General features: G+C 37.7%; 1 protein-coding gene across 4 annotated transcripts; it reads right to left on the bottom strand.

Annotated features, from left to right (window-relative positions):
* Positions 1-242: 242 nt before the first annotated feature.
* Positions 243-18,071, bottom strand: LOC121938969 (heterogeneous nuclear ribonucleoprotein L-like). 4 transcript variants are annotated; one of them, XM_042482118.2, is made up of 14 exons: positions 17,913-18,071; positions 15,939-16,054; positions 15,453-15,690; positions 14,872-14,957; positions 14,307-14,403; positions 13,182-13,254; positions 8,923-8,955; positions 8,261-8,332; positions 6,631-6,878; positions 5,338-5,459; positions 4,536-4,737; positions 3,964-4,021; positions 3,612-3,722; positions 243-858 (listed from the first exon to the last, which is right to left on the bottom strand). In XM_042482118.2, exons 1-14 carry the CDS (start codon positions 17,988-17,990, stop codon positions 800-802), a joined length of 1,593 nt encoding a protein of 530 aa, XP_042338052.1. In that variant the 5' UTR covers positions 17,991-18,071; the 3' UTR covers positions 243-799. The 4 variants fall into 4 exon arrangements, with proteins under 4 accessions (XP_042338052.1, XP_042338053.1, XP_042338054.1 ...); XM_042482119.2 differs by having other exon boundaries at positions 8,261-8,329; XM_042482120.2 differs by lacking the exon at positions 8,923-8,955.
* Between the last annotated feature and the right edge of the window lie 1,338 nt (positions 18,072-19,409).

Genomic DNA, 19,409 nt, shown 5'->3' with positions numbered 1-19,409 from the left:
ACCTACTATACTGTGACGTTTTTTTTTTTTTTTTTTTTACATGAGTTTGGACAACATACTATGTGATTACGTTTTTTTTTTTGTGATTTTTAACATACTATGCTGTGATGTTTTTGTGATGATTTTTGATGACATAGTATAACATGATATTTTTTCAGTAATTTGGATGATATACTATACTATGACGTTAAAGAACAGACAGGAAGCAAACTTAAACCCTAAACAGGAAATTCAGAATAAACTCAACTTTAAATTATTTTTTTTTATTTTCTTAGAACAAAACAATTCTCCATCTGTATATCAGACATGGAGACACAGTATGGAATTGGTAGCAATTAAAATAACAACAAAAAAGTGAGCTATTATAATAAAAATTCAAAAAGACAACTCTTTTACAAAATCATGTTGTCCACTGCCACTTAACCACCTGAGCATAAAACCAATTCTGTCAAATATGCTTTCTTGCATCAGGTTACTGAATAAGCATAATACAAAAAGTAAAAGGACAACATAATATTGAAGACACACAGGTACGGATACTCCATAAACCACATCTGGGGCATAAATATCAAAGATTTTAAATGCTTGTTAGCATTCGTTAGATCTGCTTTATATATCAAATATGATGAGTTTGCACTTTAGGGATCAATTGCATTGTGAAAATGTGTCATTTCACAGTATTTGAGGTGTTTTTGAAAATCAATTTTTCTCCAGGTGTAATGCAAGCAGTCATGGTCCAAGTACATGTGAGCATGGGAATGGTGGACCAGTCTCCATCTTACTAGCAACAACAGTGTGCTCAGTTGGCGTGCTGGACGGTGGAGAAGCACAGTTTGAGGGTGTAAGGATAAGGACCAGCTGGAAAGAGAGAGAAAGAAGATTAAGAAATATGAACATGACCTATGAGATTGTTAGTCATCCTCTGAAAGACATTATTTAGAGGTTTAGCTCCAGTGTGGGTTTATGGGGTATTTGTCCCTTGTTGGGATATTAGAAATATATTATTTAGATAGAGGATGGAATGTAATTTATACATTTATTAGGGTAATGTTGTAATTTTTAAGCTAACATTTTATGAAATTCAGACACTTTGTATGAGATACTTTACTGTGACTTTCCCCCCCATGACACTTTTTGACATGCAATGGCTTTTGATGAAATTAGGACACTTTTTGTGCCATAATGACTTATTTTTTTAAACATTCTTTTTGACATACTATGACTTTTAAAAATTATATTTTCACACTTTTTTGTGCCATACTATACTTTGACTTGAGATTTTTTTTCATGACTTTGTCATGAAATTTTGAAACTGACAAACTTTACAATTTCTTTTTTACACTTTAATGTATGACTTTTTTATATATATATTTTAACACTTGTTTTTGACCAACTATAACTTTTAAATTTTGACACTTTTTATGCCACACCCTTGGCACACCCACACACTTTGACTTTTTAATATTTTAATGTGTTTTTGACATAATATACCAGTGGTCGACAACATCCGGCTACCCCGGGGCAACTTTGGCCCTCCAGCAATATCTGGCCTGCCAGATTATTTTGATAATTGGATTTTTTTTTCTAGTAATACTGGACTGACAGAGAATCCACCTCTGTCTGAAGAATGCTGATTATGCTTTTAATCATGCTGAGGGTGGGAGTGAATGACAGAGACAGACACTGCGGGCTGCACTGTAGTGGACAGCGCCTGGTGCTGAAATAGCAACATGCAATGTGTGGTATTAAAAAAAAAAACAAAACACCAGTAACCCTAACCCTAACCTAACAAAATCTTTCAAACGTTATTTTACTTATGTGACTGTGGGCCACGGTGCCACAGCTGTGAACAGGAACAAAGGTTTAAAGTTTAATTTTATGAAAAACACTGACACCAAAATCATTGCAAAAAAGTAGAATCTGACGTAAATGACACATTGATGCAACTAACTGACCAATAGCCCATTACTGTTAAAATACAATCCACATAGATTACCCTGAGTTATGCACTAGCTAGGGAAAAGTAATTGGCCTGACTTAGACATTGATAATTAATCCAGGCACATCGTTCAACAACGCATCTATGCAGCATTTAGTGGACCTCGCAGAAAGAGATACCTCATGAAACTCGGTCGTATGTACTTACACTTGTCTCACCATTCTTCCATGAGTGTCATATTTTCGCTGTCAACCTTCATCTTTAGACTTTTTGAAAGTGACATTTTGTCTTGCTAGCTGACAGGTTAAATGTTTAGCTAACTTCACTCTGCACACAAAGTAATATCGTACCTCCAGCATGCAAAAAATGATAAAAAAAAAGATTTTAAAAAAGCTACGTTGTACGTGAGGAGTGGGGTCACTCATGCCAAGAAATAATTCAGAAAGTTAATCTATATCAAATAATTATTAAAATAAGTTATCCTCCCTGACATGATCAGTCCAAGTGGTGATGTTTTGTGTGTAAAAACAGAGCAGTCATTTTCAAAATTAAAATGATCGGCTACATATTTATTATTCACAATTTGAAATGGGGAAATAAAACCAAGCTCATTAAGATTATAATGATTTAATTTCATAATGGGTCTATCCATGTCCTCTGTTATTTCTTGAGTTATTTTGATCCATTCTCCCACACACATGCGTGGCTGGTAAGGCGGTCTGTTGCAAATTTCTGTTGCTTTTTTTTTTTCCCAATCAATTTCTTAAATTAGCCTTTGAGTATGTTCTGGCCCGTCATCTAATTGTTTAGAAAAAAATTGGCCCAAGGCCAAACTTACTTGCCTACCCCTGTATTATACTATGAATTTGTTAATGAAATTATAACATTTTTTAGGCTACACTATATTATGAAGTTTTAATAATATTTTAACATGTTCTATACTATACTATAATAGCACTTGCACAGCATTTGATGAATTCGACACTTTTTAAATAAATACTACCAAGATTTTTTAAATGAAAATTTGACACTTTGACATACAACACTAAGACTTTTTTCCATGAAACTTGTACAGTTTAATTCTATACAGTGACCTAATGACAAACTATACTGACTTCTTTTAATGAAATGTTGACACTTTCATGCCATATTCTACTATGACTTTTTTAAATTCAATTCTGATACTATTCATTCAGTACTTTTAATGAAATTTTAGGAAGTAATACACTGACCTTTTTAATGAAATGTTGACACTTTTTATGATAATTTGACCGCTATGTTTTTTTCATGATTTTTGATAACATTCTATACTGCATTTTTTTCAAGATTTTTACGACATGACTTTTTATGATATTTTGACACTTCTTTGATATAGTATTCTATGGCTTTTTAAATGAAATTTCATGACATACTGCACTATGGCTTTTTCATGAAATTTACTCCGTTTAATCTAAAAATAGTAGTGAAATATTTCTTTAAAACAATATAAAACACTGTCCAGTTATAAGCCTTCAAATAGTTACTCAAACTAGAGTCTTCAGGTACCTGGATCAACATGCCTTCATCAACTCCTGGATTTTATTTTAATTTTTAATGTGTAAGGCTGTTTCCAGTCTGAATTCCTTCTCCACCACCATGAACCAAGGTGCATGGGACAGTTTCAGGGCCATACCTGCATTTTTCATCTGGTAGTGGTTCATCATGGCCAGCGCCTCCATGGCATCATTGATAGACTCCCACTCTAGCAGACCTGAAGCACTGCGGTCACTGGGAGCGGCACCACCTGGTGGTTAGAGGAGTTAAGTTCACATCACACATTCTAGATACAGACATAACTCTATATGCAGGGTAAAGTGTATTTCAAGACTTGTTTTTGTGTCTTATTTCAGTTTAGTTTTTCTACTTAAAGCTTGGCTATTTTGTTGTTGATTTTATTTATTTCTTTTAAGGGATTCAAGATGTGACAGTAGCCACACTTGATGTAAAATCAAAACATCTCAATAAGCAGAATAAAAGCAGCTTACTCTTTCCTGTGAACATTTTGACGTTGACAGGACTCTTGACACCGATCTCCTCACAAATCTGTAAAAAAAAAAAACACACACTTTAAGATTTGCATATACAACAGCTCTTTAGTTGCTTTTATTCAGGTAGTCCAAGCTTGCAACAGATATTTTAGTATATTTTCCTTAATATTTTCAATTGGCCATACTAGTGATGAAGGTTCAGTTCTTTTAAGAAACCTGGTTCATATTGTTCACTCATCACTAATGAAATGACTCATGAATGATTCTTTTGATTCATCTACGACTCCACCGAAGGTTAACTTAGCTCATAGTAAGGGTGTGCGTTAAAGAACAAAAGTCGCGCTGACCGAGTGAGAGAAGCAGGATTTTCATTTCAGTCCTGCTTGCAAATCAAATGGTAAAAAAGAACTCATTAGTTAATCTAACATCAATAGGCAGTATATAAGCACAATCAGCAGTGATACGTAATTTCTTTCCTCCTGTAGCTGTCGAATTACAAGCCAGTACAGTTGATGTTGTGTCGATACATAACCTACACTTCTCCAAACATGCCTCCTCCTTCTACAGACCTGAGAGAAAACCTCTGGTGTGACGTCTGGCTGGGCGTTGAAAAAGTGCAACACGTTGCTCGGGTGCTGGATGCGGTTTTTGGCCGCCTGTTCTGGTGAGGTGAAGCGGTTGTTCCTGGAGCCGTGAAAGTCCTTGAAACTGCTAGAACCGTCCTCCAGTTCATAGCACTGACCAGGTACAATGGCTTGCTGCTTGGACACGCTGCAGTAAAGGAGGATTGTAGATTTAATTCATTAAACTGCATTCATATTGATATTAACATCAAGGGTTTTAGTGCAGATTTTTTTTCCTCACTAGTGCACTAAATCATTTCAATCTAAGAATTTCAGTATAGTACCTCTGCATTCACTTTGACATCGAATACAAATACAAATGAATTTTTCTCAGTCTCCAGCAGCTGCAAGACATCCTTTCATTTTATAAATATACTGTAGATTACTAATATATGAAAAACTAGATTACTAATATATAAAAAACTGTTGATACTCTACTGACCAAGCAACTGATTTCAGTGTATCTAACTCCAGCTTTTAGTACTGCATCTGTGTAATAGGTACCCCAAGAAGTGGGGGGACCAAAAATGGGAATGGTTCTATTGGTACTTAAGGTACCATCCTCAACTTTTCACAGTGGAAATGAAAAGAAAAAGGCATACTGAACTGCACTGAACCAAAATGACCAATGAAATGTGGAAACGCCCTATAATTCTCTCTTCCTTCTTCGGTTGTTTGTTTGACCTGACACCTACATTTCTAGAATAACAAGATTTGGGGATTTTGGCACTAGGTAGCATGAACTCACCAGACATTCAGTCTCTGTTCAAAGAGAAAGTTGTTGTTGAGGTGAGTGATGGCGCGGTCCACTGCATAGCAGTCTCCCATCTCCACCATGGCTGCCCCAGGCTTGCTCTTCATGAACTTTACCTGTGAAAAGTGACAGAGGAAAGGATTGACAGCTGCCCTTAAGAGACACACAAGACTGATTTGTATGCGCAAACTCTTGAGTTTGAGAAGACTGGCTTGGGGTGAGGGTGTGTTTGTGTGTGTGTGATATGGAGGATTACACCCAAATAAGGATATTTTAGTTTTGTAGAAAAGCACCACTCATGAAAAACAGACCCACTAGTTTTAATAACCATTTTCAGTTAATGATCCATTATTTTAGTCTGAAGTCCTCATCCCGCTTAAACATCAGCATGTTATTTTAAGGAGCAGTGGGTAGGATTACGTGGCATCTAGCAGTGAGAGGTGCAGACTGCAACCAGCTGAAACTTCTCCCTTGCGACAAGTATGAACTCCCAGTTTGGATTCTTTTAGTGTTCACTGTCAGGAGGTTTTTACCAGCAGCTGAATTATCCACTACCTCTCCCAAACAAACAAACCAGGCAATTCAAACTGGTAAAAACACCAAATAAAGCACTTCACACTAACATTTTATCATCGACTGTCTTTTTATTATCTAATCTTGTCTTTTACGCTTTGTGCTGCATTTCTATTGTGCAGCACTTTAAGCTGCATCCCTTGCATGAAAAGTGCTATATTAATTATGTTTATTATTTATTTTCATTTCACAGTGAGTTGACCTTTGCTGCCACTAGTTCTTTGATATTGGTTTGGTGTTTTTGGGCCTTAAGGTGATGAAAACACATTCTTTTTTTTTTTAGGTGATTTATTCTTATAATTATGTTTTTTCAAAATATATTCCATTTCTGCCAATATATACCACCTTTAATGCCTGGGATTAATTGAGAAATTAAAGTCATTACTATTTTAAGTGCAGCTACCTATAGTGGCATATCTCCTGCTCACAGAAAAAATAAAATTTATATGAGGGATTTCACAAATAAGTCATTTTCATAATGACAAGCAAAGGATAACTGCAATTTTCTTATTTCTCCTGGTGCCACAACCTGGAACAAAAATAAATGTTTGTTTCTTCTGCACAACGTATACATTTTTATCTTTCTGTAGACAGAAAATTGATGTAAAAGTTATTAAGTATCATGTGATTGTTTTTGTTTGTAAATCTTATTTTGGGGACAATCTCTCCTTCCCCTACACAGCACAGATGAACCATCTTCTCTCAGATACTGACCCGCTCTACATTGCCATAGAGACAGAAGATATTGAAGACACGGTCTGCGTTCATCTTGACGGGGTCCAATCCGTACAACATGACAACTGGAGACTCAGCGTGGCCACCATACTCGCCAGGAGGAGGTGGAGGAGGTCCAAAGCCTGGTCCGTAGCTTCTCCCTCCACGTCCTCTCATTGGTGGACCCATGCGGCGACCCTCAAAGGGTGGGGATCCGTAGCTCTCGTCGTAGCCGTGGTAACCACCTCCTGAAGAATAAGGCAAGCAGGAGAAAAAACAGAAATTAAACAACTCTGGAGAGAACTTTTTTTTTTTCAAGAAAACTATCAATGAACCAAGAAATAGATCTTGTTTCAAAAGAGTCTCAGTTGAAAATGACAATTAACTGCAACTGTGTGGAGGACCCATTCATAAACTCACATCAACCTCTACACATTAAGCTCAATAATCCAGACTGTTGACACAGAATGTATCACAGGTAATAAATAGAAGTAGTCCTCTTAAGTAGGGACATCCCAATTTTATGACTCACTGGGAATTTTTAGGTGTTAGAGTCATCCGATCCTTTGTTTTATATCAACTGTCAGGTAGTGTTTTTACTTTCATCCACAGCAACACGGAGTGCTGATTGGTCAACTCTCTACTGTTTCTCCATTCTGCTGAGCTCCTGTGTGTAAGAGCAGCAGCTGAGCCCCACCAGCAAAACAGCACACACCAGACACAAAAGTGCAGTATAAGGAACTTAATGTTTCTTACTGAATTTGTGAGCACTCTTTTCAATTCAGTTCAGTATGAGAGTCTTGTGTTCTGCTTTCAACTATAGCGCAAGGTTTCTCTGCCCCACTTGGACAGACAGTGTGGCAAACTTACTACAACCACAATCACCACACCACTGCAAGTGCAAAAACAGCCTATGAGCAATTAGCCAACACGACTAATTCATTAATTAAGTACAATTTGTTTAAAGATGTGTGGAGGACAAAAGTTTATTTTTTAGATAACTATAAAGAACCCTTCTTTACGTGTGCACTGTGCAGCTGTATTATCTAGAAAAACACAAGTATAGGATTGGGATTCCGTGTCGGCAGTTACTCAATACTAAATAACTCAAATCGGGGCAAAAAATGTGGTTGGGACATCCCTTCTTTTAAGCTTTGACACAGACACAGTGTTTCCAACATAAATCAGGTATCCGGTTCTATATTTGGTGGCAGCTGACCATGTGCGATTTAAAGGTTTTTGCAGGTGAACACAGCGCAGGTGGTACTCTGAGTTTTATATTTTTCCTCAGCAGCAGTTTGTCAAGTTTGACAACTTTCTCTTGCTGTTGTTACACAAATTAGATCCAGTGCTGCAGTTTTCATGGGGAAAACAATAAACAATAAAGAGAGAGCAACATTGTTCCATTAAGAGAGAGTATTCTCTTTCTACATGACTTCACACAGTTTAGTTTCAGTAATTCAATTAGCACATTTTTTTGTGAATTGGACCTTGAGACGTAGCATTTGTGATTGCAAGTAAAATCATGGTGCCATCGGTGGCCGCAAAACAGTCTTTGTGAATTTGTCCATCCGAGTGTAGAGGAGTGTTTTGACTACACTGTTTTCTTGTTTGGGAGTGAGAGACTTACCATACTCTGGAGGGTGGTCGCCCAGCAGAGCAGGCTGTCTCTGGCGCTTATTGGGGTTGGCGTTCACGTCTTCTATGAGAACAGGAGGACAAAGTAAGAGGAGAAAAGATAGAGAAGGAAAATGTTATAGATAAAATTGATAATTTAAGATATGGTATCATGACATTTTGATGCCAAAATCTGCCTCAGATTGCACGCCATTAATAATCTGTCATGGGCAACTTTATCAAGGACTTAAATTAGTGCTTGAGACAGATGCATGCATTTCAATATTGAGTCATCTTGCCTGTAGAGAGCCACACCAACACAGATTTATAACCCTCCCCCCACATTACACTCCAGACAATCAAACCAAGTAGCTGAAACTCTTGGTGATCGACCCTGCTCTGTATCAAACTGGTTTTGGAAAAAGGGGAGGGAGGCGGGGGATGTAAGAGATGGCAAGACTGATATTAGGTTCTATATAAATGACCTTATAACACACCCAGATCCAACAATGGTCAACTTTTAGCATATAAAGTGGAAGAGTGGAAAATGGCAAACATGAGGTGGAGGCTGATGATTGAGGAGGTGGAGAGGTAAGGGACATCAAACAAAAGTCACTCTGCATAAGTATCACAAATGACTAAATTCAAAAGTAAAGTTTGTACGCTCACACACACCTGCATTGCTCCCATTGCCATCTGCATCACCATCTGTACAGGTACACAATCATACACAGTCAGAATGGAAGCTGGGTTAATCAAAAGGTACATCTGTGTCCGGGCAAATGTGAAATTACCCCAGTTAAAAATGTCAGCAGAGTGCAGTAAAACCACTCACGACAAAGCTGTCTGCCCTCATTTATGAAGTATTTCAGGATAAATGCATTGATGAAATACGGATGGCTTGGTACATCTGCAGGTGACCAACCGGGCCAATTTTGGCAACCAAAATAAAAGGCAGCTTGTAAATTTTGGACACCAGCAGCCACCAGGGTTCCCACACTTTTTCATGGACAAATTTCAATACTTTTCTACAACTTTTCAATGACACTTAATGACATATTGTCCCGTTGTCCCACTTGCCCCTGGTTTTACGAACATATCAGATTCAAACCCCATTAAAACATAATTTCATGTAGCTGGTATACACGAAGAGAGATGGAATGGACAAATAGAGAAACGTGATGGTAAGCAAAATGTCACAAATCGATACAAATCAGAGCAATGTTGAGCTGCCATTATGTTACACTATATGAATGGTCATCAGAGAAAGATAAATGTAACAATTTCATTACACAAAATTTCAATGACTTTTTCAATCTTTCATCTATTTTTTCTAATTCCATGAATTTCCCAGGACTGAAAAACATGACTGTGAATTTCAATGACTATTATTGGTTTTCCATGACCGTGGGAACCCTGAGCCACCGTGGCTGTTGGATGAAAAGCTGTCTTTAATTTGTGGGCTGGTCATGAGTCAAGCACATCCTACTCAAATCAATTTCACACCCTTTCTCCAGATTAAATACATGATTCAATTCCCAAAGTAAGTCCACGTTTAGATGAGATTTCCTGGGACAAGACAAACAGTAGGTTTGAGTGACATTAGAAACATTGGCTCCGACAGAACCCCAACCAACACCCTCTTCAAGAAAGAAAGGTTATTAAGCCTGTATGAGGGAGAAAATGGAGTCATGTCAGTCTTGTGTGGCGATGTTGGGTGCTGGGCTTTGGGGTCATGTGGTGCTGTGCAGTGATGTTCCCTGAGGAGGGTCTCGATTTACTTACTGCATGCTTACAAACAGTGGGGAGGAAGATATTTGCTGCAGTAGTCCCACCACTCTCCACTCAATTCATTTCATCCATTACTCTTATCCATTTTCCTCTTTTGGGGAAACAACTCTCCACCTCAGGATCCACTCCTGGTTTTATCAAGTTGAAACGCCCATTGGTGCGTTGGTTGGCTGTTTGGTTGGCATTTCCATCCTTTTTGTTCCTTTTTGGAATAATCCGCTTAGCGCCCACTGGTAGGCTGCCATAGAGCACATTTCAGTTGGGGAAGGTGGCTCCTCTTTAGCCGCATATTGCCAAACCTGCATCACATGGAAGGTGTTACACAGGTTCTTTAAAATATCAAGAACTGCACTCAGAAAAAGGGACAGCTTAACAGGGATGCATGTGGTAAGAAATCAGGGGAAGAAAGAGATGAGGAGGTGAGAAAGAGCATAGAAAGAAAAGCTGAATTCCATGTGGGAGGAAACACATAAAACCAAAAATGGGCCTGAGTGTGCTTGACGGTGTTGTCAGCAGTGTCTTCATCAGTTGTCTTGTGTTGACTCCAGTGTGGCTGGCTACAGCTTGATTCAGGGGTGTGAGTCATCTATTGGATCAGTTGGGATGGCGTCAGCGAGTGTTGGAGGGTGAATGTTTTTGTTTTCGTGTCGACAAGCGTGACGAGCAACGCAGCCCAAAACAGTACAGGAAGGGCCGAGGCTTTTACGACTGGTTAGTATCAGTATCTGTTGTACTGAGATGTCTGAGATGTCTACCTTCTGTTTGGGTGTCTTCTCTGGTATCAGTCTCCGTTTGGTGTCGACAGTGGGAAGTTGTAGATGCAAGCTTTGGCCTGCTTCAATGTGTCTTGTGTCTCAAAATGAAAAGTAGAAGGAGGGAAGGGCCCAAGTGTAGCTCAGCGCCCAAAACTCCCCACCCTCTAGAAGTGTGCGTTGTCTTCGTGGCTCTTGAATGAGGAGATGAGGAGTGAGTAGTAAATCAGTCCTACATCGTCATGTTGAATGGGTGGTGTCTTGTAGTTTATCCCCTTGTGTCTCGGGGGCGTTTTGGCCCTCTGTATGATAGTGTCCTCACTGAAGAAGTGGAGATGGTGGTTGCGGAGTGGTGATGTTGTCAGCATGTATCTGCCTCTCCCTCCTGAGCATGTTTTTTTTGGACTTGCTGAGATTTCCGACTTATCAGGAGGAGATAAGAGTTACATGATACTGCAGAAAGCCTGTTTACTGATGCTGGTCTCTGCCTCTGCTCTCACTCATCACACAAATCACACTTAGAAAAAGGGCTGCTCCCCTCAGTCCAACCACTTTCTGTTTAATATCAAACCTTTTTGGCTGCACTGACTCATGAGTGCTAGACTTCAGTATGTCAGTCAAGTTCAAAAACAATGAAAAGGATAATTTAATGTAAAAGTTACAGTGGAAAAGACCAGGATCAGTTTTGTTGGCAAGAACCCCCCCCCATGACTGCCATTAGAGTCAAAGTTGAAATACATGTTGCCTGAACTCAGGGCTGGGCAAAATATCCACATATCAGTATTTTGATATGAGACTAATGCTGCAGGATTACTATCATCATGACCTATGATCTATGATCATGATTATTTTGATAAATGTTGAGATCACAATTATTTCTTACTATTATTCTTTGTTTGTAGAGACAAAATGTTTTCATTGCATATTCACATTTAAATAAAGACAACACGACTTCGACTTTTGTTTTGTGGTACTTTCCTGTTAATTAAATCTGTTCATCAAAATAAGACTTAAAATAAGGTTCTTCTTCACCTGAATTTAGTGCATCTTCCGTAGCCAGCGTTCCTGCGGCATGGTAGATTTAGACTTAAGACTTTTTAATGCCACTCAGAATTAAGTTTAAGACAATTTTTTAATAACCAAAAAGTACATTTTTTTGCACCAATATTCACTGTAACATAAACATTACTTAAACCAACCGTCACTCAGCAGATCAGACAACAGCACCTGTCTTCTGTCTCTGGGCAGCTTCAACATGCAGAAAACTCAACAGCTGAAACCTCACCTGTTCAAGAACTACTACAACTCGGGTGCTAAAGCTACATACACAGGCCCATCAATTGTTGCTGATGCTACATTGTTTTTGTAAACAGTTCGATCAGACTCCCAGTAAAAGGAGAGTTACTGATGACTACACCCAGTAAATGAACACCTATTATCAAGTCAAAGACACCAGAAAAACAACATGCCACAAGAACAAGAATTCTAGCCTAAAGATATAGAGAAGAGCACACTGTTTCCAAACATCACGTCTTGGCTTACAGTTAAGACACTAATTATACATGTCCGAAAATACAGTTGATGTTGCGTGCGAGTCACGTCCTCTCTCTGACTGAAAATGTGCTTGTCTTTCTGCACATACAGCAAGGCTCATCAACATTTTTAGCTTTGAAACATTTAGCTAGAACTGTGTGTATTCATTTCACGTTCATGATGTCATTCTTTTCAAGGGAGGAAGTTCTTACAGCTGGATTATTATGACTTTCTAAATAGGGGTTTCGCAATTTGTCGGCACTGAAGATAACTGATATTTAAATAAAAAATTATGTATGTGATATGTTATACATAATAGACATATGGTGTAAATTATTTAGCACCTTGCAACACAGTTTAATATTCTCCCTTTGTCTCCCTCTCTGCACTCATATTTTTAATGTAATTTATCTGCCAAAAATAGAATATATTTTTTGATGCTGATTTTTTTTTTTTACATTACTTTTATATTCAGATTTCCTTTAGATAATGCAATAACATTGTTATTGTGAATTATTTTGGCCACAACAGCTGTGTATTGAAAACCTGATATTGTGCCAGCCCTGTTATCTATCGTGAATATTATTATCTTGCAGCTCATTTCCCCAAACTTTCCACTCCTGCATATGAACCCTGACCACAGTGTTTACTGAGAAGTGTTACAGTAAGAACCAAAGCAACACTTCAGTCATAATGCCACAAGTTCCTCACAAAAAATACTGTATTGTACAAATAAAAAAATCTACCCTGTAGCATTATGAATGAAGGTGAAGCTGAAACTCCTCTTAGTGGCAGTAAGGATGCTCAGCAAGGTGTGGCGCTCAGCATGGTAATGTGTTTGGGTCTTTGAGGTTTTACCTGGTCCTCCCAGATTGGGGTTTGTGTAGTCCCAGGTGTCCTGGTCGTTCTTGAACACATTCAGGCGAGTGGGCTGAGGAAATACAAATCATAAATAAAAACAGGGATGTACAAACTAAAAGTTGAAGCTGATACACACACAGTATCTTCATCCTCTTTGACATGAAGTCAGACCGACTATGGTGCCAATTAAAAACTGCTGCTGTCTCACCAAAACAAAAAATTCAGATGGACCCATTTTTGGTGAATAAATTTATGATTTCAAAAGGATTTTACATGAAATTACAGTGTTGGAAAAATAACACTATTGGAAAACTTGTGTTGACCCCCATATTGTTCTGTGTTTGCACAATCCTGTTTAAACCAATGTAAAATAAAAACCCTGATAGCAAGACCATTTGTTTTTTTTGCAGAACAGCTAAAGCTAAAGCTGTCTTTATGTTATTTACCTAATAATTGAAATTGTTGCCTGCATAATCCTGTATATGTCAATCTAAAACAAAAACTTCAGTTGCTAGAACATTCTTTTTACAGCAGAAAGCTTCCGTTGTCAAAATGTACTTGTGATGACCTCATGTTACGTCGTGCAAAACCGTGCAAAAACACTTAATGGCGCCAGAGGAATTAATGACACAACTATCAAATGCCTTTGCATCTTGCTCATAAAAAAACTTGCAGTGTCAGGAAATATTTTGTTCATGTTTCTTCACTTAGAAATCTTTTGGATCAACATTTTCTGAGTATATATTTGAGTATATATTTAGTAAATTTATTTATTTTTTTAAAAAAGCCTAATTATTGCATTTTTGACACAATTTCAATACTTTCATTAATTTTTTTGGGGACTTCCATAAACTTTTAGCTTACGTTGTACAGATTTTAGGGATATAAAGCATTTGAAGATAATCCTATACATCACAAGATCATTCTATTGCAAAGTCTGAGGAGATAATGTTGCCTTCATGAGGCGATATGGCAACTCCGAACATTTCTTGCAGGTTTATTGTGTTGGTGTTATACATTGTGCAGGTGTTTGTTTGTGTTGCTCTGCACCCACCACACCCCTATTTTCTATGAGCACTAGCTGTGCTTTGTGTTTTCTGTCGTTTTTTTTTACAGATGTACCTTGGCGTACTCGATCTTCAGCGTGCAGCAGCCGGAGTAGATGTCTGCTCCATTGAGTGATGCCTTGGCTCGCTGGGCGCTTTGCACAGAGTCGAATGTAATGACAAAGTTAAGGAGAAGACAGGGAAGTACCTGATTATCTTTATGACAGGAAGGATAACACAGACATCACACAAGAATGAAAACATACCTGCTAACAGGTATGCGGTGTTGTAGTTCCTCTTTAATTTTAAGGGGTTATGACAAACACTATGTAGGTACTTTTTTTTTTTTTTTAAATCAAGCACCTGCAAAAAAAGGTGTGCATGAGCATATACCTAGCAGTTTTTCTTTATCATTTGTGTCTGTGAAATACTCCTACATGTTCTAAAACAGGTTTGGTTGTAACAGGTGTTCTAAACTGACGCAACATACCAAACAGGTTCCTGTCATTAAACGACACCAACTGCTTTTCTGTTTATCTGTCACAACCTGCAGAAAATCCAGCAGGCCGTGATTTATTTATGGTGTTATGGTTAAACTAGAAGTCTTTGCCCCGTCAGATAGCAACCACAGAAAAGGATATTCAACCATCGCCTGGACGCCATTCTTCCTGAAGATGACGATTCTCTGGACTGGCCCACAGTTGTTGCAGATGGTATAAAGGACATCCTGTCAAAATGTACCAGGTTAAAAAAACTCCATACACAACACAGTGGAAAATGTTAAATAAAAGTGAGCACAACAGCATGGCAGTATAATGAATCCGACCTAAATCTAAAATGCAAACTAGAGCGGCGGAAGTCCACATTTAGATTGCTGTCAGTGTTCAACATGTGTTATTTGTCATACCAAGAGGTTAAGAGCCATTTCTGAGTCATGTTATGAAATATTTTGAGCATGACAAATTCCAATAGTATTATAACTAGGCAGCAGGTTTTCAACACAAAACATCTCAGAATCAAACTGCAGAAAACATCATTATATCGCTGACTTTTGCACAGATGCTTCTGTTTAATACTAATAGTACTGACATTTAAAGGACACACCCGTCAGGCTGGCACAAAAAGCAACCCTCACAGGGGTGCCACTCTTCTCTAAGAATTAAAAACACATCACAACAATTATAGCGAGTTGATGTACAGTAGCCCAAATGTTTGCACTTACCGTGGTGATGGGGTAGATAGGGTTCATGATGGTGAGCAGAAGAACGTTGTTAACACTTCTAGAGTCGTCAGAGTCTCCCGGCCTGGAGATCTTCTGGCTGGTGGAGTAGTTGATGAAGGCTGGGTGGCCAGCGATGTAAACTTGGTTGTCTGCAGCGTATGTTACGGCTGTTGATGATCCATTCATGTCTTCGTACTCCACCAGTGCCTGCCGCTTCTTGGGCATCACCACCACATAGCTACAAACAAAATCATGATTATTTTTGAAGAAGCAGATACAGGGAAATCAAGAGGATCACATTTCATATCTTGCAGGTAAAAATGTTGCAAGTTGCCATCTAACCACACCCACCATGATAATATGATAAGATTGTTAAGATCCAAGTAATGACCAACAAAGGGTGATTAATCAGCAATGTGAGAAGGATGCATTTCCTTTAAAAAAAAAAAACCCATTTTAAACATAAGTTAAGCTGTTTTCTTCTACCTGATGGCTCCAAATTCTTGTAGGGCCTCCACTAGATCAGCCTCTGTAACACCGTCCACCAGCCCCCGGACATGCACCACGACAGACGGAAGGGTCTTGTGAGGATCTTCATATCCCTATGTTGAAGAAAACAGAAAATGAGCAAACACGTTCAGTGTAAATATTTACTCCTTTTAATCTCAAGTACACATGCGTGGGGGCCTTTTCTGATGCAATCTTGTTCTTTTACTGTATTCTGCCTTTTCATTTAATTCTTTAAAACATATTAAGCATTGGTTATAGTTTCTTTAATTGTCATATGCACAACAATTACAGAGAAGCAGTTGCTGGCAATGACATTCTCTGTTTTCAGGCTTCGTCCAATAATAGGGTTTCCCACACATTCATTTGTTTGCGACAGCCAATTAAAATATCTGCTGCCACGAATTTATCTTATATTTTTGGAGCTGTGTTCACGGACTTACAAAAACGTAGATTCTAATTCTGCAGGAAACACTGAATGACGCTATAACAGAATTTAAAAAAAGAAAAACACAAGTGAAAATGAGAATCTGAGATATAAGATATTGTAGAAGTTGAAATGGGAATGAAAAATAATTATGTATTGAACAGAATAAAATAAAATAACACCATGGTGGACTGGTCTAGTGATCAAATGAATTAACTATAGACTGCTGTGTGTACAGGGATAGACAAGTAGTAGAAGTAATTTAGCTAGCTACCATGTGTTATTGTGGAAATTTTTGTTTGTTTTTGTACTATCTTGCACATATTATTATTATATTATTGTTGTTGATACTACTTTTTAAATCATACTTAATTTTAGATAAGCTTTGTAACATCTGGCCAAGGTAAAATAGATGAGAATCATTTTTATATTATTAGTGCTGTTGCTCAAGTAGAATTGTCTCTGCCATAAAAATGAATGAAGTACAATAAAGAATTAAGCACAAATTCAAGATACGTTTACTTTGAGTTAAATTTTGTCCCGCACCACACTCGTCATTCACAACAGCTTTAAATTACGATCTTACGAAATGGTGCATCTTCAAATGCAGGGATTTGGAATTTTTCTATAACAAACTGAAGGATGAAGTGTTTTTTATGAGCAGTAGTCGTTAAAATTAGCGCAAATGTAAATATCCACAACATGAAAATACAACACACACATTAATGCAGCAGCAACATAATTTAAAAGTCATCGTTTCGTCGTCGTAATCACTGAGAGTAAGCATTTTCCTTCATAACGAATACTTCTACTTTTTTGATTATTAGCACGTTTTATTTGTAATACTCACATGCTACTTCTTCCGCCTCTGAGTGAGTACAAGACGTGCGCTGCAAAAGTAACGGTTTTTAAAAAGAGATTTTATTGCTCATTCTTTGTGCTGTATTTGCCCTAAAACAACACTTTGCGTTAATTACCTGTGACTGCGGTTGGGGGAGGGGCAGCTAATTTACGTGTTCTGCCTTACGTACGTTTAATTTAACACACTGTTTTGCAACTATACAGACGTATTAGTTTGGTTAAATCTGCATGCACATTCACAATGAAATGTGACCTCACGCTGTTGCTGCCCGGTCTGATTACACTGTGTAGATAGCTGCTAGCTCGATGCTAACCGTTACCGGTACTAGAACAAAGCCGGGCTCAGGCGAGGCCTGGCCGGGAGAACCGCCCTGAACGATCCTATCAGCTAGCACAGCTCAGGTATAGTACACGTAACGTCTCAGAATGTGTTCTTTCACCCCTAGAAGTGACGTATATGAGAAACAGCTCACAAAAATAAATGTTACGTGCGACAACCTTTCCCACAAACATAATTTATTGACCTCTGACGCGTCGTGACACATTTTTTCCACGCGCGCATCTGAATGACTCCAAATCAACCACGAAAACTGTAACCAACCCGCGCGTGTTCGTCTCGTAAGTCTAACTAATCTTCCCCTGCAGGTTACACAGAAACAACTCACCGTGGCCATCCCGTCGGTTTTCTGTCGTTTCGTTGCCCTACCGTCTTCGCTGTAGTAACGGCTCGCTGTAGCAGCCATGTTGTCCCGGTTATAAAGTATGGTGGTAGTGACGATCAACTGAAATGGACGGAAAAGTCAAGAAAAACGAAGCGCGTGTGGCCCCACCCAGCACAGCGACACTGCGCCCAGTGATAGGCTCAGGCAGCTGTCAATTAATCTGTGACTCGAGTGATAGCCAATAGAGGAACAGCTCACTCGAGAGGTTCTCAGTACCTGCATGAATAAAGAAATAAGTAAAAATATAAAATTAAACATACAAAATAAAAAAATATAATATAGAATGTGCCTTCATAAAAACCTAAAATTACAGTGTGTGCCACCATATGCTTCAACGTCACACAAATGTGTAAAACATTTAAAAATGTAAAATATGTATTTGCTATATATATATAGTGTGTAAAATTATAGAAATATAAAAAATGAGGCGTTATGCTACAATACAATTTACAAGATTAAACTAAATGTTTAAATTAAATGTTTAAAAATGTAAAACGTGTATAATACTCTAAGTATGTAAAGTGTGTAAAAATATAAAATATAAAAATATATACTACATAACGATGTACAAGATGTTATCGAACTGTAGACATGAGGATAAATGTGGAATGTATTAAACTGTAATCATTTAGTCCTGACAGTAGAATATGCCACTCTTAACCTAAACAAAGGCCCAGCCATGCAAAAGTGAAAAATAAAAATATAATGTAATACTGAGAAGCTGCCCCGAACTATAAAAATACCATAATACACATTTTTGGTCATACTGACCAGCACTTAGAACTAGCATGTAAAACGCTTAGAATAAAAAAAAAAGGAAAAAAAAAAAAGATGTGCATTATTACACAATGCACAAAACAATATATATGAGTAGAAATAAAAATAAGAAATATGCACACTGCGCATCAAATGGTGAGTGACATTCAACAGTGGTGCAATACTTAAGAATTATGCTCAGCTGAATAACTGCACAGAATATTACTTTAAGACAGTGACAAGAATTACTGTAAGTAAGGTCTCATATAGTCTCTCTTATAGATATGGAATTATGACTGATGTTATTTTCATGGACGTTATACATACATGCATATATTTACTTATGGTTTCTTTGTTTATACTGATAAATTATTTAATGTATTATTTTTGACAGAGAAAAAAAAACTACAAATGTCACTTTTTTATATATACATACACTTTTAAAAAATGCACACAGTATTTAAATGTTTTCCTCCTGACCTGCGTTTTTGTATGTTTTAAGTTGTATGTCTATTTCTGTGTAGATTGTGAATAAAACACTAGTTTAATTCCTTGTAGGAACACATACTTTGCCAATTACACTGACACTGATTTTGTGACTCCCAAAGTGTTTGTAATTTCTAAAAGTCCTAAGTGAGTTTGGTCAATTTGCATTATTTTTTATTCCTTTTGGTGTTTATTGCT

Source organism: Plectropomus leopardus, chromosome 6 (genome assembly GCF_026936395.1).
Source record: "Plectropomus leopardus strain MGB_pleo_1.0 chromosome 6, ASM2693639v1, whole genome shotgun sequence".
Lineage (NCBI taxonomy): Eukaryota > Metazoa > Chordata > Actinopteri > Perciformes > Serranidae > Plectropomus > Plectropomus leopardus.
This window is presented reverse-complemented; position numbering and strand designations above follow the sequence as displayed.

Coding starts and splice junctions, on each gene's coding strand:
- LOC121938969 (XM_042482118.2), bottom strand. CDS start 17,990: ATGGCTGCTACAGCGAGCCGTTACTACAGCGAAGACGGTAGGGCAACG. Junction 13,255..14,306: donor TGAAGATCGAGTACGCCAAG/GTACATCTGTAA, acceptor GTATTTCCTCAG/CCCACTCGCCTGAATGTGTT. Junction 4,022..4,535: donor CACCAGAGGTTTTCTCTCAG/GTCTGTAGAAGG, acceptor TTTTTTTTACAG/ATTTGTGAGGAGATCGGTGT.